Source organism: Podarcis liolepis (genome assembly GCF_965112155.1).
Source record: "Podarcis liolepis genome assembly, chromosome: 14".
Lineage (NCBI taxonomy): Eukaryota > Metazoa > Chordata > Lepidosauria > Squamata > Lacertidae > Podarcis > Podarcis liolepis.
Window position 1 is genome coordinate 14,315,489 of NC_139569.1, and position 21,754 is coordinate 14,337,242.

A 21,754-nucleotide genomic window follows, 5' to 3' on the forward strand; every position below is an offset into this window, starting at 1 on the left:
ATTGAACTAGCCATGCCCATTGATTTCAATGGGTCTACTCGGATTAGGATGACCAGTGGACACCATTGCAAGCATCTTTAAAAGGTGAATTCTCGATCATTGGAGGTATTTAAGCAGAGATGGGATGACCATCTGTTGGGGATTTGTTAGCTGGGCTAACAAGATGACCATTGGCATTCCCTTCCATTTCTACAATTCTGTGATTCTTTGGGCAGGGGGGCCTTGGTGGAGAGGGTGGGGTCTGCTCTGCTCCAATGTGATTGCACCACGATTGTTCGAGAGATTTCAGTCAGGTAATTTGGACGGCTTGGCTTTGCTCCATCCCCTGCCCCTGCTCAATATCGTGTACCTTACTTTGCTTACATAAAAGCGTTTCCCACGTGATGCAGGGCAATATTGTGAAACTCTCTTTGACTCTCTCATTTCCTTCTGTTTATTTAGCCGTTTATTTAGCTGTCTATTTAGCCTTGTATACTTTGTTAGCCACGGGACGCGGGTGGCGCTGTGGATTAAACCGCAGAGCCTAGGACTTGCCGATCAGAAGGTTGGCTCTGTGACGGGGTGAGCTCCCGTTGCTCGGTCCCTGCTCCTGCCAACCTAGCAGTTTGAAAGCACATCAAAGTGCAAGTAGATAAATAGGTGCCGCTCCAGCGAGAAGGTAAACGGCGTTTCCGTGTGCTGCTCTGGTTCGCCAGAAGTGGCTTAGTCATGCTGGCCACATGGCCCGGAAGCTGTCTGTGGACAAACGCCAGCTCCCTCGGCCTATAGAGCAAGATGAGCGCGCAACCCCAGAGTCGGTCACGACTGGACCTAATGGTCAGGGGTCCCTTTACCTTTACTTTGTTAGCCAAGGACCCTCAGAAAATCGGGAGTCAGCCCCTCCTATCTTCTTTGTACATATATGAGACATCTGCAGCATGTGAAAACAGGGCGTCCTGCACAAACATCACTCATCCATTTTGCAGGGTGGAGTTTGGGAGATGAGCTAATCGATTTGGGAAGGACGGCAACTCAGGAGTAGAGCATCTGCTTTGCGTGCTGAACGCCCCTCGTTCAATCCTTGACATCTCCACATAGGGCTGAGAACATCCCTTGAGAGCTGCTGGCAGTCTGTGTAGACAACACTGAGCTAGATGGACTCAATATAAGTCGGTTTCCTGTGTTTGGGATCCATAAGGTTGTGGCTCTGCTGCTATATTGACTGCATTGAGGCTTACAGAGTCTTCAGGGTTTTTATGCTTTCAAAACATGTCACTGCAGAGAGATCGAGCTGGTTGATGCCCTCAAGCTGCCATGAAGACCTTGCTTCGATGCTTCTGGAGCCTGCGGCCGCCTCCTTGCACTCTCTTTCGCCAAGCCAAGAGACACCTGGCCTCTCCGATCATCTCCCATTACGAAGCTATAAACCATGGTGAAGTGGATGTGCCTGAATACTTTAATTTTGCCAGGGATGTTCTGGACAGGTGGACCCAAGAGGAAAAGGTAGGGGTTTGGTTGTTTGGGGGAACAGGTAGGAAAACCGGATGTTAATAGTACTGTGGTGCTGCCCTTGGTCTCCCTGGAGCACAGAGGAACCTGAGACTTTATTTTTTTAAATAAAAATTAAAATTAAACAATAGTAACTTTAAGTTTATACACCTCTTGATTGTAACAACTACCACCACCAGCACCACAACAACCCCCAAAGAGGTGTATAAAACAGATAAAACAAATTATCAGTAAGAATGAACAACAATAACTTGGGTTTTTTGAAATTTTAAAATAGCAATAGACCACTAAAAACCGATTAAGATTTGCATCAAGAACAAATGCTTCAATAATGCACAAGAATAAAGAAAAACAATGCAACTGAAGGATTTTTAAAAAAGAATATATATATATATATATATATATATATATATATATATATATATTAGGGTTGTTTCATTTACATTCCCTGGAGGGAAATATTTTGATTAGCATTGCTGGTGTTTGAGGGTAGTAATATTTTTTTAAAGTGTTTCTTTTATTAATAAATATCAGGATGCCTTCAAAGTCTTACCATATTCTCATTTAGAGAGGAAAAGTTACTAAGTATTCCACATAGCAACATATTTCACAGGAGGCATTTGAAACATCAATAATATACAAAATAATTTTTTGCAACATGGTTGAAAGCAAAGTATAGAGGCCGGTGGCTTCGTTCAGCGATGTGTTCCCCAAACTGAAAGATGCAGGATAGTCTTGGAATCTACCCTCCCAGACTGCCTGATTCTTGTGTCAGGAGCATCCTCCTCCAAAATGCCTTCTTCTTCTTCTTCTTCTTCTTCTTCTTCTTCTTCTTCTTCGGCGATCACTTGTAGCCGAGTAAGATTGTCTTCCATAAACACTGTTTTAACAATGAGTCCATAAGTGACTGTGGAGGACAATTCTGGATCCACACATCCTTCCACAGTGGGGACATTGGTTTCCGGGCAGGAGTTGATCAAGGTGTGGATTTGCCAAATGTGCTTTCCTCCTAGCACATTTCTCCCTTGTGACCTGAGTTCGGGTGTCTTCAAAGCCCATGACACCTTTGGTAAAGGCTGTTCTCCAACTGGAGTGCTCGCAGTCCAGTGTTTCCCAGTTGTCAGTGTTTATACTACATTTTTTTTAGAGAGAGTCTTTAAACCTATTTTGTTGACCACCAGCATTACGCTTTCCATTTTTAAGTTCGGAATAGAGTAGTTGCTTTGGAAGACGATCATCAATCATCAGCGCAACATGACCAGTCCAACAAAGCTGATGTTGAAGAATCATTGCTTCAACACTGGTTGAAGCCCCTTGCCTTAATCGCCGTTTGTTCCCTCTGCTGACTTCAGCTGTAGCTCAGTGATTAAGCGTTACATGCAGAAGGCCTCAGGTTCAGAGAGACCTCCATCTGAATCCCTGTAGAGCTTCTGACAGTTGCTGCAGCACAATATTGAGACAGATGGACCAATGGTCTGACTCTGCCTGAGGCGGCTTCCTGTGTTCCTTCTCTCAAACATAGGTGGGGGAAGGCCACTTAAGGGAAGGGCTCTAGCTCAGTGATAGTACCTCTGCACACAGAAAGTCCTGCGTTCAATTCCCGGCATCTCCAGTTAGGGCTGGGAGGGTCCCCTGCCTGAAAACCTGGACAGCTCCTGCAGGTCAGTGTAGAGAAAACCAGAATAGATGTACCAACAGACTGGCTCTTTGTAAGGCATCTTGCGTTCCTATGATGTAGGCCTGCGACATAAAAATATATGGAGGTAGGCTGCAGCTGAGGAAATAACCCGCAAAGTAATGGCGCTGACAGGAATAGAGAACAATGGTTGTGTTTTTCAGCTACCTGACATGAAGGACATGAAGTTGTTTTAAATGTTGCTTTTAATGCTATAACCCATCCTAGGACCTTAGGGTCAAAGGAGAGTAATAAATGATTTACTGTAATAATAATGTTGATTACATCATCATCATCATCATTATTATTATTGATAATAAATTAATACTTACTTGACTGCTGGCAAGATTGCCAGGGGTGTTGATGCCTGCTAATGTTCATTGCTTATCTTTAGCTGTCTAGTTATATTTTGTTGTACATCCTTGAAAATTAGTAAAAAATACTTTGGAAACAGCAGCGCAGAAGCGAGATCCTGGCACTAGGTATCACGTGCATACAGACACACACCACTGCTTTCCTTTTTCTTTGCCTATTTAAAAAAAATATTTTAAATGAAGAATGCCCCATAATACAGTAAGATTACAACTACAGAAAATACAAATCAAATAAGTAAAATATGGAGTCCTCTCTTAAAAGTAATTCTCGGCCCTTACCGCTCACAGAGAACAGTAGCTCCTGCTCCTCCCAGCGCTGACCTGGGATATTTCCTTTCTCCTCCAAGTCCGAGAGACCACACATTTCCCTATCTCTCACCCAAGGTCCTCCATCGGCCACAACTGACCACACACTGCTATATGATTCATACACATAAAATGGCTCTGTGGATTAGGTTGTTAATAACGTCTTCTCTGCTAGGATGGAAAGAGGCCTCCGAACCCAGCCTTCTGGTGGGTGGACGATCAGAGCAAAGAGGTGAAGTGGAGCTTTGAGGAGCTGGGAGTCTTATCCCGGAAAGCTGCCAACATGCTGGCTGATCCCTGCAGCTTGCAGAAAGGCGACAGGGTCATGGTGGTTCTTCCAAAGCTTCCCGAATGGTGGCTGATGAATGTGGCTTGTATCCGGACAGGTCAGTCAAGATTTGGGGAAAGAAAAGAGGGGGGCCCCCCTCCCCAGAAAAAGTGCTGTCTTCCCCAGTGAGAAGATTTAGCAGCAGACAAATATTCTCCACTGACAGCTTGACAAAAAAAAGCAGCAACACAATTTGCGGAAAAATTGGGAGGAAAGGGCATGCATTGCAGGGATTTAGTCAGACAACCAGCTACAGATCCACCTAACAATTTACATTCGTTCAACCCCACATTTTACCAGCTTCCTTCAAAAAATACCATGGGGAACATTGTCAAAAGCAGGCATCCCCAAACTCAGCCCTCCAGCTGTCTTGGAACTACAATCCCATCATCCTTAGCTAACAGGACCAGTGGTCAGGGATGATGGGAATTGTAGTCCCAAAACAGCTGGAGGGCCGAGTTTGGGGATGTCTGGTCAAAAGCATTACCAAAATCAAGATTTCAGTTTTAAAATAAATTACTGTGTGGGAGGGAGAAGGAGCTGCAGAAGCGATGAAACCCATGTCCTCCCTTCTTTCATATCCTGGCTAGCTTCAGATGTCTGCATTTTTTAGAACGGATAAGTATTTTATTTTTTATTCACTGCAGAGGTGGGAAACCTCAGGCTTGGGAGGCAAATATGGCCCTCTGAGCCTCTCTATCTGGCCCTAGGAATTCTCCCTGGCCACACCCCAGAATGTGTCCTTGAACTCCCATGATACCTCTTGCTTGTCTGGAAAGAGGATCTAGAAGGGTGTGAGAATGTGTGGAGTTTGCAGGTTTTGCTCTTCCTACTTAAGCCCTTGGCCACACCCACCAATGTCAGGTGTCCCTCAGACAGGAATGTGACCCTTTGGCTGAAAATGGACCCCTATACCTGCTTTGCAGGGTCTAAGTTGCCCCTCTTCCTCCTAGGAATGTTGGGACTCCAAAAATTGTTCCCCCGCCATTTTCTCCACACGTGAGGAAGGTTAGGCTCAGAGATAGTGACTGGCCCAATGAGTCATCCAGAAAGTCCTTGACAGCTTACTGGGAATTTTTACCTTAGTTTCTCCAGAGGTAGTCCAACAGTCTAGCCCAGGAATGGGGAACCTTTGGGCCCTCAGGTGTCCCTGAACTACAACTCCCATCAGCCCCTAACAGCTAAAATAAGAGAACCCAATGATGATTGTTTTGTGGAAGAGTGGAAGCCTCTTTTGGATTATTGAAATAAATATTATAGTATGATAAATTCATGATCAGGATTTGAACTACAGTGGTACCTCGGGTTACATACACTTCAGGTTACAGACTCCGCTAACCCAGAAATAGTGTTTCAAGTTAAGAACTTTGCTTCAGGATGAGAACAGAAATCGTGCTCTGGCGGCATGGCAGCAGCAGGAGGCCCCATTAGCTAAAGTGGTGCTTCAGGTTAAGAACAGTTTCAGGTTAAGTACGGACCTCCGGAACAAATTAAGTACTTAACCCGAGGTACCACTGTATGTGGAACAGAAGGAATTAAAGATTATTGTATTGTTATGATATAAGAGAGAGGAGATAAAGTGCAGCATAGGGGAGAAATAATTAAAAAAAACCACCATGGAAAACAGGGTGGGAAGTCAATAAAACAAAAGAAAAATTCAATGTGTATTGGAGTGTATATTAAATTTTTGAAATTTAATAAAATATAAATGTATAAAACAACAACTCCCACCAGTCCTGGGCATTGACTATACTGCTTGGGGCTGACAGAACATCTGAAGACCCAAAGTTCTCCATAGCTGCTCTAACCACTACACCACCTTAGAATGAGACACCACTGTGTGTGCAGCCTTCTCAAGCACAGAGACTTTTTGGGGTTCCTGCTCACGACATTCTCTGCTTCTTTCCTAGGTGTTGTTTTCATCCCAGGGACGCCCCAGTTAACTGCCAAAGACATCTCCTACAGGCTCCAGGCTTCCAAAGCCAAATGCATCGTGGTCAGTGACGCCTTGGCCCCCGCAGTGGACTCGGTCCTGTCCGAATGCAAGTTTCTGAAAACCAAGCTTCTTGTGTCCGACAGTAGCAGAGATGGCTGGCTGAACTTCAGGGATCTCGTCCAGTAAGCATTGCAACATACATGAATCAATAGCAGTAGAGATATTATTTAGATCGGTGGTCTTCAGCTGGTCCGGATTAATATCCAGGTCTGACTTCCCAAGCTGCAACATGGGATCTGTTTTCACTTTTCATTTATACTTAATAGCAGAGTTGGACCGCCCATCAGACTGGGTGAGGCAGCTGCATCAGGCAGCATCCCCCAAGGGGCGGCGTGCCTTTTCTGCCACCAGTCTCCCTGGCCCCTAGAGGCAGAGAGGAGCTGGCAGCAGAGCTCTCCTCCTGCCGAGTTGGTGAGGCATTGAGCCACTGGGAGAGCAGGGTTCGAATCCCCATTCAGCCATGAAGAGGGTGACCTTGGGCCAGTCACCGTCTCTTAGCATAACCTACCTCACAGGTTGTTGTGAGGATGAAATGGAGAGGAGAACCACCTACACCACCTTGAGATCCTTGGAAGATAAAGGTGGTATATAAATTTAATAATAATAATAATAATAATAATAATAATAATAATAATAATTTGAAAGTAGTACCATAGTTCTTTCAGCCTATGGTGTGAATGTGGCCAATGACCCATTGGATTTCTGCCAAGGGTTACCAAATGGGTGCAGGATTCCAGCTGCTAGGTTCTGCTCATGATGTGTGTGGCTGCTGTGGAAGGGGAAAGCGTTGCCTGCCAATGCCATGCAATGTGATTGCTTTTTAAGATCAGCGTCTGCCGACCACGACTGCGCAAAGACCAAGAGCGAGGACACAATGGCCATTTACTTTACAAGCGGAACCACGGGAGCTCCCAAAATGGTGGAACATTCCCACTGCTGCCATGGCATTGGATTGATAACTGCCGCCAGGTAAAGCTTAAAAAGTGCTATGGTAGCAAAAGCAGGGAATGGATGAGTCATGGCATTCTGGATTGGGCCTTTCTTTGGCGATCCTCTAATGACAGGGGTGGGGAATAGGATGGGGCTACTGAGCTATATTCTAAGCCCTTCCCCTGGTCAGTAGGGATGGAGGAAGAATACGATTTGGCTTACTTTTGAAGGATCTACATTGGTATCTTATCAACATTATTAAATGGAGTGTTTTGTAATGCTTAGTGGCAGTTTTCCATTGTCGGTGGCTCGCTGCTCTACAGTTCACCACCTGTGTGGACTTTGCACTTTTTAGCCGACTCACCTTCTGCCTCCTTCAGCCTGATTTGCAGCACTTTTGCTGAGTCATTCTGTAACCTGCTTCCCAGAATCCTGACGCCCTGAGTCAGCAACTGGTTCCGCGTCTTCTGCTCCTTTTCCACTTACATAGGCGCTGCATGGATTTGTCTCCTTCGGCTATATTCTGGAATACGTCGGACCCAGGATGGATTAAGACGACCTGGAGTGGTGTTTTCGGTCCGTGGCTCAATGGGTCGTGCGTCTTTGTGCATCGCCTGCCGCAATTCGAACCCGCCATCGTACTGAACGTAAGCATGCAGGGCATTGCAGTGCCCTTGATGATGGTTCAGAAACTTCAGTTGACCCTAAATGCAGCAACCGACTTACTGACTGTGGTTCTGCTTCGAGCTTGTACAGTGGTACCTTGACTAAATTCCAGTCTATTATAAATCCGTTTTGGACTAAGTCCAATTGCAACCCGGAAATGAGTGCTCCGGGTTGAGTCATTTTTTATATATAAGTCGGGCCCTGCTGCTGTTTTAGGGGTTGCTTTCCATTGTCTGGTTCCCATTGAGGGTGTTTCATTTGTTAATTGAGTCCCTCGCTGCTAATCAGAGGCTTCCTGTTGAGTCTGCCAGCTGTTGAGTCCTAAGCACCCACGGAACACAGAGATATTTGGAGGTTTTGTTTTTGCTATTTTTTGCGTTTTGGTTTGTGTGGCTTTTTCGGGTTTTTGACTGTGACTTCGTTTTATGGGACTGACCTGTGACTGTGGCTTGTGACTTTGTTTTTGTGACTTGTCTTTGTTACTGTGTGGAACCCAGTTCAGCTACTGGTTGATTGTGTGACTGTAGAAATGGATAAAAGCCCCCCATCCAAACAATGACTATCATCATGTTATTCCCCCCCCCCATCATACAGTGGTACCTCTGGTTACAGACGCTTCAGGTTACATACGCTTCAGGTTACAGACTCCACTAACCCAGAAATAGTGCTTCAGGTTAAGAACTTTGCTTCAGGATAAGAACAGAAATTGTGCTTCGGCGGCGCGGTGGCAGCAGGAGGCCCCATTAGCTAAAGTGGTGCTTCAGGTTAAGAACAGTTTCAGGTTAAGAACGGACCTCCGGAATGAATTAAGTACTTAACCCGAGGTACCACTGTATTTATTTTATAGTACAGTACATTGATTATTGGGGGACGCGGGTGGCGCTGTGGGTAAAACCTCAGTGCCTAGGACTTACCCATCGTATGGTCGGCGGTTCGAATCCCCGCAACGGGGTGAGCTCCTGTCGTTCGGTCCCAGCTCCTGCCCACCTAGCAGTTCGAAAGCACCCCTAAGTGCAAGTAGATAAATAGGTACCGCTTTATAGCGGGAAGGTAAACGGCGCTTCCATGTGCTGCGCTGGTGCTGGCTCGCCAGAGCAGCTTTGTCACGCTGGCCACGTGACCCGGAAGTGTCTTCGGACAGCGCTGGCCCCCGGGCTCTTAAGCGAGATGAGCATGCAACCCCAGAGTCGGTCACGACTGGCCCGTACGGGCAGGGGTACCTTTACCTTTACATTGATTATTGCCTTCATTTTATGGATCAATGGTCTCATTACAGTAAAATTCCTGTTAAATTGCTGTTTTGGGGGTGTTTTTCATTGTCTAGAATGGATCAATCCATTTTCAAATACTTTCTATGGGAAAGCACGCCTTGTTTTAAGTCTGCTTTGTTTTAAGACCGGACTTCCGGAATGGATTATGGTCTTAAATCAAGGTACCAATGTATATAAATCCTGTTTTAAAACAGCTTAACTGGTTGCACATTTGTCTTCGGGGCCCAATTCAAAGCGCACATGTTGGTGATTGAAGCTTATTGTTCTAAGGAGAGGATCTTTATCTGTTGTGAGAAATCTCACCCAGGCTACGGGCTCTACCTTGTGTTGACCTCCCTCTAGACACAAGGCTGCATAGGGTACACGACGTGGGACAGCAAAAATCTTAAGAAGGAAAGCTGCCTGCACTCATTCTACCAGCTGGGTAAACCCTGGCAGCCAGACTGGAATTCCGTAGAGCAATTGAGCTATAACTTTGGCGTTGAAGACCTTGAGGGCAGAGGGGATATGTGAATTACCTCTTGTTATAAAGAAATGCATTATGGTCTGCATAGATAAGGTACAGCAACTTGGGCTGTCAGTGGAATTTTTATGATCAATGTCCCTACCATCTACCAAGGCTATAATAAAAACTAGGTTGTGGGACATTGAACGCCAGGAACTAACAGCAGCAGCAGAGAAAACATGTTCCCCTTTTAACTTTCAACTTTCTTGGGCACATGAAATTAACCACAATTATCTTGAATTTTTGCTTAATCCTCAAGAAGGAAGGGCAGGTTTAATTCAAATCCTTCAAACCTCCTATGGGGAAGGTTCTTGGGACTGGTGGAAGGAGAAAGAATTTGCCAATGTGAAGACCATCAGGTGGAAACTCTTACAGATATGGTTCTTAAATGTAAACTATATGTTGATCTCCACCAGCAGTTCCTAGATCAACTCTGCATCCCCAAATGGAAACCAGAGTTAGAGGTCCTACATTTTCTATTATTGGGTAATAATCAGGAGCTCACCAAGTTAGCAGCTAAATATCTTTATCTGGTTTTTTGTCGTCGAAACACATTGCAGATGTCTGATCTCCCTGGAGACCTAGAGATGTAATGTTAGACTGCTTTGCCTCTTTCATTTGACAAATGTTTTGTGTCACTGGGAAGGCGGTAATTCCGTATTGATTTGCTATGGGTATTTGTATGTGATGCCAATAAAAGGTTTGATGATCTTGATTGTCTCTATCTAGACTCTTGCCCGATACCCAATCACCACTTTCTGCACAGCTCCTACAGGATTCCGTATGTTGGTGCAGCAGGATCTTGCCAGGTACTTTTCACTGCACTAACTGGAAAAGCAAATGCAAGAGGAAATGCCCTGTGTGAGCTGATGGGTGCCCTCCAGATTGTTGCCCTCGGGAGGGTTTGTGGCCCTCGGACTGATGGGATTCCCCGTCCCCGATCTAGGAAATGCGTGTGAAAATGCATGTGTGTCTAAGAGAGCAGCATCCGTCCAGTATATGGAGAAGGGTCAGAGCTCAGAAGTGGAGCATCTGCTTTGCGTGCAGAAGGCCCCAATCCCCAGCATCGACAAGTAGGGCTGGGAGACACCCCTGTCTAAAACCCTGGAGAACTGCTGCCAGTCAGTGAAAACACTACTGAGTGAGATGGACCAGTGGGCTGGCTCTGTTAAGGCAGCTCTCTATGTTCAGTAACTTCCTGTAGAGTAAATAGGGTTTTTTTTCCAGATAGTGCTGTGTTTCCATTATAAATCATGGAGGTTTTGGGGAGAGTATGGCTGAGTGAGCAGGAACTATTCCCGCTGCAACATTTTGTTGCAGTCATGGGTGTGCATGGGTGGGGTGGGCAGTTGCTGCCCCTGGATGAATCATAACCCCTAGGTTCCTACCTTTCATTTTTTCAAAAAAGAGTAAATGTATAGAACCTGAGACAAAACATACAGGCAGCATTCTCTCTCTCTCTCTCTCTCTCTCTCTCTTTAAAATTATCCTGTTCCTCGCTTTCAGTTTCACTTTGTCTGCCCCCTACCACTGCCCTGAAAATTTTTTGTAGGCACCCATGGGTGCAAGCCTCACCTGTGGTTTACTAATTGTCGCCATTTCTTATCTAGCTACAAATTCCCAAGCCTGGAGCACTGTATAACAGGAGGGGAACCGCTCAACGCAGAGGTGTTGCAGCGATGGAAAACCCACACAGGGGTGGATATCTATGAAGGCTATGGACAAACAGAAACAGTATGTTTATCTTCATTCTGGCATGGCTGTGCATCTGGCAAACTCACCACAATGCAGTTGATAGAACTTTTAAATCAAGGGTGGTGTGGGGAAGGCCTTTTCAGCCCAGCCTTTTCTGAGAAAACTTCCAGGGGCCGCATGCCAGTGGGCTGAATATGAAACACAAAAATTGCCTCTGTATAGGAGGCTGGTTTCCACATACACTTCTGTAGCCCTTTTGCTCCTAGACAAAAAACTCTGTCTATCTATATTTCCTATCTGTCTTTGTTTTGAAGCAGCTGGGGGAGTAAAGGCTTGCATTTGGGAATTCAGGATTCTGCATGACAAAGTGAAAAGCCGTGATGGCTTAAGGGTTTTCATGACGGTCCTGACATTTTGGGGGCGATTGGAGACTAGGCAATATTTTCTGCTCAAGCAGCAATGGAGAGGGCTTATTACCCTCCCAAACTAGTGACAACTACCAAATGTTATTTGGCTTTGTTTTCTCTCTCTCTGCTCTTACAGGTAGCCATCTGTACGAATGTTAAAGGGATGAAAATCAAACCGGGCTCCATGGGAGTGGCATCTCCACCGTATGATGTCCAGGTACAAGGACGAATATAAACTTACCAGACTGGTGTCTGTCTGAAGACTGGGCAACCTGTTTATTGAGCACTCCCCTTGATTTCATAGAATCATAGAGTTGGAAGAGACCACAAGGACCATTGAGTCCAACCCCCTGCCAAGCAGGAAACACCATCAGAGCACTCCTGACATATGGTTGTCAAGCCTCTGCTTAAAGACCTCCAAAGTAGGAGACTCCACCACACTCCTTGGCAGCAAATTCCACTGTCGAACAGCTCTTACTGTCAGGAAGTTATTCCTAATGTTTAGGTGGAATCACTTTCTTGTAGTTTGGATCCATTGCTCCGTGTCCGCTTCTCTGGAGCAGCAGAAAACAACCTTTCTCCCTCCTCTATATGACATCCTTTTATATATTTGAACATGGCTATCATATCACCCCTTAACCTCCTCTTCTCCAGGCTAAACATGCCACAGTACTCCAGGTGAGGTCTAACCAGAGCAGAATACAGTGGCACTATTACTTCCCTTGATCTAGATGCTATACTCCTATTGATGCAGCCCAGAATTGCATTGGCTTTTTTAGCTGCCACGTCACACTGTTATCTCATGTCAAGTTTGTGGTCAACCAAGACTCCTAGATCCTTTTCACATGTTCTGCTCTCAAGCCAGGTGTCACCCATCTTGTATTTGTGCCTCTCATTTTTTTTGCCCAAGTGCAATACTTTACATTTCTCCCTGTTAAAAGTTCATCTTGTTTGTTTAGGCCCAGTTCTCTAATCTGTCAAGGTTGTTTTGAAGTGTGATCCTGTCCTCTGGGGTGTTAGCCACCCCTCCCAGTTTGGTGTCATCGGCAAATTTGATCAGGATGCCCTTGAGTCCATCATCCAAGTCGTTGATAAAGTCGTTGATAAAGATGTTGAATAAGACCGGGCCCAAGACAGAACCCTGTGGCACCCCACTAGTCACTCTTCTCCAGGATGAAGAGGAACCATTGATGAGCACCCTTTGGGTTTGGTCAGTCAGCCAGTTACAAAGATTTGTTTGTACAGAGTTTGTAGGGAGGTTAAATGATGTTTGCTGAGTGTTCATTCTGCTTTGTTGTGAGGTGGTTGGGCAACACTGCATCAAGGAAGTCCCACATTTTCCAGTCACTTTCCTTACTTCCAAAACTCTGATTTTGGGGGGTGGGAATGGGTTTTAAAATTGTATTCCATAGAACTTAATGGAAATCACTGGGAACGTATTCCCACCATCACTAACCTAAATATTCTAATTCATTTCCCATTTCTTGATATACTGGCCTATAATGGAACCCGGGGAGCAAGCAGAGATCTCTATCTTAACGGGAGCCATTGAGAACCGAGCCAAACCATAAAGTGTACCATTGTTCGTGGAGATATGTGTGTGACTTTTAAATCAACACTGGTTGGCTGAAACAATATAAGCGTTTCTTTATCTTTTGCTTCTACAGATTGTGGATGATGAAGGCAAAATTCAGCCTCCGGGGGTAGAAGGGGACATTGCTATCAGAATCAAACCAAAACGACCATTTTGCCTTTTCTCACGGTACTTAGTAAGTATTATTTTTAGCATGTCAACAACGTGGTGATAGATAGAACAGCTTCACTTTGCAAACAAGCTGAGGACATCAGTTGGATTTAGCTCCAGGTCTAGATTTTTGCTATGTTACAGAGTCCAGTGGTGGTACAACATGCAGTGTATTAAGGCTGGATATGGATCTAATTGCATGCTAATCTAAGGTTCAATCCCCAGTGTCTCTAGATAAGGCTGGAAGAGATCTCTGTCTGAAACCTTGGAGAGCATCTGCCAATCAGTGGAGACGATACTAGGCTAGGTGGATCGATAACCTGAGCCCATTATAAGGGAGTTTCCTTTGTTCCTGATGCTCACAGACATGTAGTTCCGCAAACTTGGCTGTTGTCAGGGGTGGGTGTTATTAGGCAGCTGGCAAGGCCCACATCCCAGCATGGGACCCACTGCCAACTCTTTTCGTCCTCCTGGCTCTGCTCCTCCTCTGCCGTGCTGTTGCTGCTTCTTCACCTGCCTTCTCCTGTAATGACAAGAGCAAGGAATTAGAGCAGCATCCTCTGCTCATCTTGCCCTCTTCCCTTTGGGTGGTGGTTTGGTTTAGACCAGTGTTTCCCAACCTTTTTTGGGCAAAGGCACACTTGTTTCATGAAAAAAATCTCGAGGCACACCACCATGCCAGATGGGGAAAGGTCACTTTTTACTTATGTAAAAAAAAAAAAAAAAAAAAAAGTAACAGCATAGAAGGTCATGGTTAGGCTAGCATCCCTCTTCCAAATATGCTAGGTTTTTATTTGCAGGGACTGTTCTACATGGGAAAGCATTCAGCACTGTCATTCTCCCATCTGCCATCTGAATTGGTACTATTCTGGGTCAACTTACTCTGCTGCATGTGTAGATGAAAATGGCACCAAGTGTGGGGGAGGGGGCAGAACAGGTTTCAGATACAGGATATTAAGCATACACGTACTTCAGATTGAACTGGTTGCTTGCTTTGCAAGTTTTCATTTCCCAAATGACTGCCTTGGCAAGCGCAATACCTACCAGGCTCAACGCCGGTCTCGCGCTGCCGCTTCCCGCGCTCTCAAGGACCCGGGAGGAGGAAGGCGTGAAGGCAATCCCGAAGGTGCGAAAACCTCGCGCATGCGCAGGCCTTCCGCCTGCGGCAGCCCAGTAGGCCGGCCGAAGTGAGCGGCGATGGGATGTGGGAGGGAGCTCGCTCGCCACCCCGCGTGTGCCTATGTGGGGCACGTTACAGTCCCGTGACGTCAGCGCCACGCAGGCAGCCAGGCAGGCAGACGACGAGAGCCCCGCGCTGGGCAGCCTCTCCTCGCCGCCGCCGCCCCGCCTCTCGCCGCCCGACTCGCCTGCCTCCCTCCCACGGCACACCAGGCAACGTCTCGCGGCACACTAGTGTGCCACGGAACACTGGTTGGGAAACACTGGTTTAGACTCTGGTGGACAGTACAGTACAAGAGATAGCAAAGAGAAGGAAGAAGGAAGACCCGCTCAGGTAGGACCGAGGAAGGAAGAGCCTCTCGTTCAAGGGCCCACTGAGATCTGGAGTCAGCATTTTTTGTGGCAGTAATCAAACCAAAAGCAAATCACCTTGCTATTTTGTCTTGGGGCACCAATGCCAAAAGGGACAGACCAACAGGCATTGGTGAAAACGTATTGAACGATGTTTGGTTGTTGTCAGGATAACCCTGAGAAAACCGCAGCCACTGAGCGTGGTGATTTTTATGTCACTGGAGACAGAGGGATTAAAGATGAAGAAGGCTATTTCTGGTTTGTCGGAAGATCAGACGATCTGATTAATTCTGCCGGGTAGGTTCAGTTCGGTTGGCTTTCCCCCTTTGACTTGTGCTATTAAGCGACAAAAGGCGCAGGAGTGACCTCCCCTTCCTTCTGTCTCTTAGGTATCGTATCGGCCCATTTGAAGTGGAGAGTGCCTTGATAGAGCACCCAGCTGTGGTGGAATCGGCTGTGGTCAGCAGCCCAGATCCCGTGAGAGGAGAGGTAACAGAGATTCAGGCAGCCAACACATTCTGCAACACACGATACTCAGCAGCAGAAAGCCACATGCAGTGCGCTTGCTTGGGGAAAGTGTCATAAATCTTGACACATCGCAGCGGTACAGATGGTGCTGTATTTCAGACACATGCCTGAGCAGGGGAGGTATAAAAATGTTCTTGGTGGGCAAACTCACCTCGGTTCATTTGGCTGCAAAAAGAAAAGTGAAAAAAACAGTTGCATCCCCAAAGCCCAGTTTTTGACATTACCAGGATCACAGTGGGATCTAAATATCCCCTGGAGATCCTGCCAATTTCCACGAGTTCCTAAATCCTCTTCTCTCTCTGCTCACTCATCCCTATGGTTAACTCAACATTTAAGGATTAATCTATGTGTGCTTCTAGTTCTTTAAGTGAGGATCTGACTGCTGCTAAAATAGCAACATTCATACTCAAGGGGCTCAGAGAAACCCCCAAGGTTTGCAGGCATACAAAACATTTAGGGGTGAATCCAAAGTGGGGGGAAACCTTTTGAGGACTGAGCATGCTTAGTGGGAAGTAGAATGGAATTCAGTACCTTGAAAATGGCATGGTCAGCTGGATCTCTGAACAGGAGCACAGAGCGCTCCACACAGCAGTATTTTATTTTGGCTAATGAGCAATATCCTATCCCAATCACCCAGTCACACTGGTGCCTATTTTTTCTTCTGAGTCGTTAATGCATATATGATTGGCATCCCATAGGTGGTGAAAGCCTTTGTCATCCTGTCTTCTGCCTTTTTATCGCATGATCCAGAAAAATTAAAAAAGGAGCTCCAGGATCACGTGAAAAAGGTGACTGCTCCTTACAAGTACCCTAGAAAGGCAAGTATCTTCCCAGGTCCTAACAGGGAAATTAAAATGGGTTGTAGATTCATTGAAATTGGAGAACATGACTAATTTAGACTCATTAATTTCAGTGTGTCTATTGTGAAGAGGAATTGACTGTTTTTTAAATTGTTTTGCAAACTCTGAGCTGCTGTGGTAATGAATTAGTCCAAGGCTGCAAAAAAACTGAGATGCACTCTCATTTTTTGCCTACCCAGGTTGAGTTTGTCCGGGAGTTGCCCAAGACGGCAGCAGGGAAAATCCGAAGGAACGTATTAAGGAACCAAGAATGGGGAAGAGTGTAGCTTGGGCTGAACATCTGGAAACAAAGAACCTTCCTGCAGTACTGCTGTTTGTCGGCAAAGAGGTTCACTCAAAAAATATACTCTCCCTTAAGGTTGCTTCTAAAAGTCTCATCTGATTCTCCCCTCACCTGAAATGTTGGACTTGCAGTTTCCCTTCTTTCCAAAGTGGAACCATGATGCGTCAGGAACCCTCAACCATTCTGTCTCCTTTTTTAAAAAATGAGATTGGGGAAGCTGTAGCTCTTCAGGTGATGATCAACTTCCATTGGTTCCAGCCAACAACAACAACAATTTTATTATTTGTACTCCACCCATCTGATTGGGTTGCCCCAGCTACTCAGGGCAGCTTCCAACATCTGTAAAAACATAGTAAGACATCACACATTAAAAGGCTTCCCAATACAGGGCTACCTTCATCGGTCTTCTAAAGGTTATATCTCCTCATCTCCTTGACATCTGATGGGAGGACATTCCACAGGGTGGGTGCCACTACTGAGAAGGCCATCTGCCTGGTTCCCTGTAGCTTCACTTCTTGCAGTGAGGGAACCACCAGAAGGCCCATGGAGCTGGATCTCAGTTTCTGGGCCAAACGATGGGAGTCTGATTTATGTCCGTTTATTCTTTGGCGTAAGGTTTGGCCTGTTTGTCCTTCAGCTCTCTATATTGGACAAACAGGCCAAACCTTACGCCAAAGAATAAACGGACATAAATCAGACATCAGGAATCACAAAACAGAGAAACCAGTAGGAGAACACTTCAATCTCCCAGGACATTCTATACAAGATCTCAAAGTAGCTGTTTTACTACAAAGGAATTTCAGAAATAGACTGGAAAGAGAAGCTGCTGAATTGCAACTCAATACCAAACTTAAAACCATGGAGAGACCTGGTCTTAACAGAGACATTGGATTCTTATCTCATTATACATGACTAAGCCATTTTTCACCTTCTCACCCCTTGCCTTTTCCTGTAAGACCTATTGCAGTCGTTAAGAGTCGTCAACAGGCTCATCTCACCTTTCTGCCTATCTCCCATTCCCACCACCCTTCTGAGTAATACCCCTCCCCACCTTCTCACTATATAGACGGATCTGGCAACTTCTGTTTCAGTGTATCTGAAGAAGTGTTGCATGCACACGAAAGCTCATACCTAGAACTAACTCAGTTGGTCTTTAAGGTGCTACTGGAAGAAATTTTTTTTATTTTGATGGGAGTGGAGATGCTCTTTCAGGTCAGGGGTGATGGGAGTTGGAGTCCAGCAACATCTGTGGGCCACGATCCCCAAGACTTGTTGTAGTAGAGACAAACATCCAGTTTTCATTTGATTTCCTTTCTCTACATAACTGATTTGCACAGTTGCATTGATGAAACATTGCCAAAAACACTGTTGATGTTACCTTGTGTACAATTACATCAAGAGTTTTGATAGGGAGGGCCATAGTTCTGTGGTAGGGGATATGCTTTGCATGCAGGTCACATCCTGTTCCCTTTCTCTCCACTGATGGGTTAGGAACAGGCCCATGTCTAAAACACCGGGATTGTTGCCAGCCAGTCTAGACCAGTGATAGAGAACCTGTGGTCTTCCAGATGGAGTTTTAGGGCTGATGGGAGCTACCGTCCACACTGGCGTGGCCCTGTGGTTAGGGGGATGACAGGCGATGGAGTCCAAAAAATATCTTAGAGGACTGCAGATTCTCCTTCCCTGATATGGACTTTAAGGCAGGAAGTGGGTGAGTTGAGGCCAGACTCCTATTTTGTGCCACATTCCTTATCTACACCAAAGGCCTGACAGATGTTATGGTTTTTATTTGTTGTTGTTACTATACAATATTAGCTAATATAAAATATTTTTTGTTGTCAATATAAAATATGCTACAAATGTTGATCACCTCAAGGATCAAACTCAAATAGGAGTTTGAGGGTGCTAGTAGATGGAATTAATCCCTAAGAAATGTTGTGTGAAGACACCCATGTTTTAGGACACAAACCCTGCAGCGTTGACCATCTGTACTAGGCCCCTGTTTTAGGTTGGACTGAAGCTGAGAGAGAACAACAACCCTGAAATGTTGTTCACTGCTTTTCTCCCCACATTGCATGTTTGGCAGAAAAAGTATTCTGCAATAACCCTGTTGTGTAGCTCACCCTTACACACCTTTTGCAGGTTGGATTTCTCTGCTGCAAGAGAACAAGTTACAGTGGGCTTGCAACATAGTCCAAAGTTAATGTTTCAGAAGGAAAGGAGAGGCTGAGGCTGGTATGGATTCCCAGTTGGTTTTTTTAAAGCAAACCCTCTACATCTCATGTTGCAGGCAGGCAGATCTATTTTAAGTTGGCATCTCAGAAACTCTTCCCAGGTTAATGTAAGCACTCAGTTGCATGTCAGCCTCCGTTGGCTTGCATGTGGATTGGTTGCAAATATTAATGTTCCAAAAATAAAATAATGCTGAAGATGCAAGGCCCAAGTTAGGGCTACTATGAATGACCATTTTTGCAGCCACCAACAAGTAAATATTTTCAGGTGAAACAGGAGATTGTATTACCAAAAACAATGTCACTAAACTTTTATTTTTGTGCTATCAACTGTGCCCATGTATTTGTAACCTTGGCTTTCGAGGAAAAAATTCCCAAAGGAAAGTTTCTCGTTGTACCAAATCAATATTTTGAGTGCTGGAAATAATTTTCTAACCTTTATGATTTTTACATTTTTTCCAATACTTCTGATTATGATTGCAGAAAGATTTAGACACACTTCAAAAACTAAGAGGCTCAGGCTCCAAAGACTCCTGGTTCACATGTTCCTAAATTTCAAGCCCCTAAAAGGTCAGAGTGTATAATTAAGTTCAGAGAAAACGGCTCCAACTTCCACAAATGAAAATAATAGTTGATCAAGGGATTGGAAGAACCCCCTTGCAAATTATAACAATTCAGGCTTTTTGGTTTATAGAAAAGGCGAGTTAACGGGGGACACGATAGAGGCGTATAAAAATTATGCACTGGTATGGGGAAAAACAGAGTAGTTTTTCTTCCTCATACGATAATGCAGGGCCATGCAATGAAGACAAAAACTCACCTTAGTGTGATGCTTAATTCTTCATAATTGGTAGTAACCAATGTTAGTTAGAGTAGACCCACTGGCATTAAATGAAGATGAATAACTTATGTCTATTAATTTCAGTGGGCCTTCTCAGAGTAACAGTATGCTACACTGCAATAGTTTTACACTGCATTAGATAATAATTTGTATTACAGTACTTCACTTACTTCAAAATGTCACCAGCATTTTATGTGTTGGGGGCTCTCCTTCTCATTCTGCTGAGGCCCAGGACTTCTGCCTCAAAGTCTGACCCTGATTGTGGTGTCATTGCTCTCTGGCCTGTGCTTGCACAATAAACAGCTGTGAGACAGCTCGAAGTGCACACACTGGGACATAATCAATGAAGTATGACCTTCAGCACGTTCTCTCCTTCCCTTTTCACCCACATTTTGCGGAGAGAAGTAAATAATGGCAGCAACAAATTGAGCATTAAGACCTGCCACGCACAGGCGGCTTGCTGTTTGCCCTCCCTTGTCCCCAAAGCTACCAACTCTGTACTCCTATCTTTATTATTGGTGCAGAGGGCCTTTGTATGAATTAGTACGTTCTGTGCTGTATCTATGTACTTTTGTCCTTTCAGGCTGTGATGCTTTAAGGCTTTTTAAAAATGTTTTGCTCTCTTTTTTTTTGTTATGTTTCATTTTTAAAAAACAAATCAATAAAATAATTGTATGATAGAAAAGGTGCGGAATAAACAATTGGTTAAAGACAAATAACCTCCATGCAACAAACCAGAATGTAATCAGAATGAATCCTCTTTATTGTATAATCAGAACAAATTGCCTTCCACCAAACATCCCCCCACAATCCTAGAGTTGCCATATTTCAAAATGTAAAAGGCAGGACACCCCAGGGTTGTTGAGCTTTTTAACGAAAATGCTCAAAAACCCACGATTTTTTCGTTTACTTGCCAGAGATCCAGGACAGACCAACACCTTCTGGAAATTCTCCCTGGATGTCACTTCCGCCTTTGAAATCCTGGTAATGTCTGGGAAAATCCAGACATAATGGCAGCCCTACCCAACCCATCTTCTCACTCACCACAGTTTTCGTGGTGGCCAGATTTTTGGCACACCCCAGTCTGCAGGCCCTCTGGCATGCTTTTAACTCTTCTTTTTCTTTCTGAATGTTTTCAAGCTGCTTCATCAAGATTTCCTGCTGCCCAGATCTTTCTTTCTTTCTTTCTTTCTTTCTTTCTTTCTTTCTTTCTTTCTTTCTTTCTCAGCGCCTTTTCAGGAGCATCAGCCACTGTCTGCAGGCCCCTCAGGTGCCCAGAACTAAAAAAAAAAACCCATCTCATCCAGGTCCACTTGCTGAAATTGCAAATGCCAAGCTATCAATTCAAGGGACGAGGACTTCTCTGCATCTGAGACTGCAGAATATAAAGCAAACACTATGGTTGGGTCCCCACCCACCTGAGCGATTCAGTGCCTCCTCTTCTGTTTTCTCAAATACTAACTTCAGGTGATGGGAAGGCCTGGCTATCTACTGGAAATGCGCCAAGAGAAGCAGAGAAGGACTGCCGACAGTCTAGTTCATTTCTTAGTATTTTCCATGATCAGTACAGCATTTTTCTTGATTTCCCAGCTTCTCCTCTTATCAAAGTTCTGTTACCCCAGTGTGCTTCCCCAGTATGCATGCGCCTTCCCCGGGCACCATCAGCCTGTGCTACACCACTGGTGGTTGGTGACTTTTAAGCCAGCAGCTTAAAAAGGAGGGCAGGTCACCGTTACCCTGACAGCTCACCCACAACCCTGGGCCAATTATTTAGACCATGTACAGTAACACTAGTGTACATTGATTTTTTAAAAAACAGTTCCCTGATATCAAAAGCCTACAATCTATAGCTTTCAGGGGTCCCACTGATATTGCTGCTGCTGCTGGGGGCAGCTTGGTTGGCACTGACCCAGAACAGGGCCTTCTTGGTGGTGGTTCTCCACTTGAGGAAAACCCTCCATGGTGAGGTGTGTCCCTCTTCCTCATCATTAATGTTCAGGAGGGATTTAAACATACCTGGGTTGCCCAAGCATTTGATGGCTGAAAGATACCATTCCAGGCAACCTTGAAACTACGGAATTAGCTGTCGTTAGGAT

General features: G+C 45.1%; 1 protein-coding gene across 1 annotated transcript in view; it reads left to right on the top strand.

The window, feature by feature from the left end:
• The window catches only part of LOC310692881 (acyl-coenzyme A synthetase ACSM5, mitochondrial-like), a 21,894-nt gene extending 1,551 nt beyond the window's left edge, over positions 1–20,343 (top strand). Inside the window, exons 2-15 of the mRNA XM_083474352.1 lie at positions 1,261–1,482; positions 4,019–4,229; positions 6,082–6,289; positions 6,993–7,136; positions 7,588–7,744; positions 10,269–10,348; positions 11,150–11,273; positions 11,778–11,858; positions 13,309–13,410; positions 15,085–15,212; positions 15,305–15,404; positions 16,142–16,261; positions 16,483–17,167; positions 17,782–20,343. Of these exons, the coding sequence (XP_083330478.1) occupies positions 1,294–1,482; positions 4,019–4,229; positions 6,082–6,289; positions 6,993–7,136; positions 7,588–7,744; positions 10,269–10,348; positions 11,150–11,273; positions 11,778–11,858; positions 13,309–13,410; positions 15,085–15,212; positions 15,305–15,404; positions 16,142–16,261; positions 16,483–16,569 (1,731 nt within the window). The 5' untranslated portion in view covers positions 1,261–1,293 and the 3' untranslated portion in view covers positions 16,570–17,167; positions 17,782–20,343. The remainder of the gene's footprint in view (positions 1–1,260; positions 1,483–4,018; positions 4,230–6,081; positions 6,290–6,992; positions 7,137–7,587; positions 7,745–10,268; positions 10,349–11,149; positions 11,274–11,777; positions 11,859–13,308; positions 13,411–15,084; positions 15,213–15,304; positions 15,405–16,141; positions 16,262–16,482; positions 17,168–17,781) is intronic.
• The last annotated feature ends 1,411 nt before the right edge of the window (positions 20,344–21,754 follow it).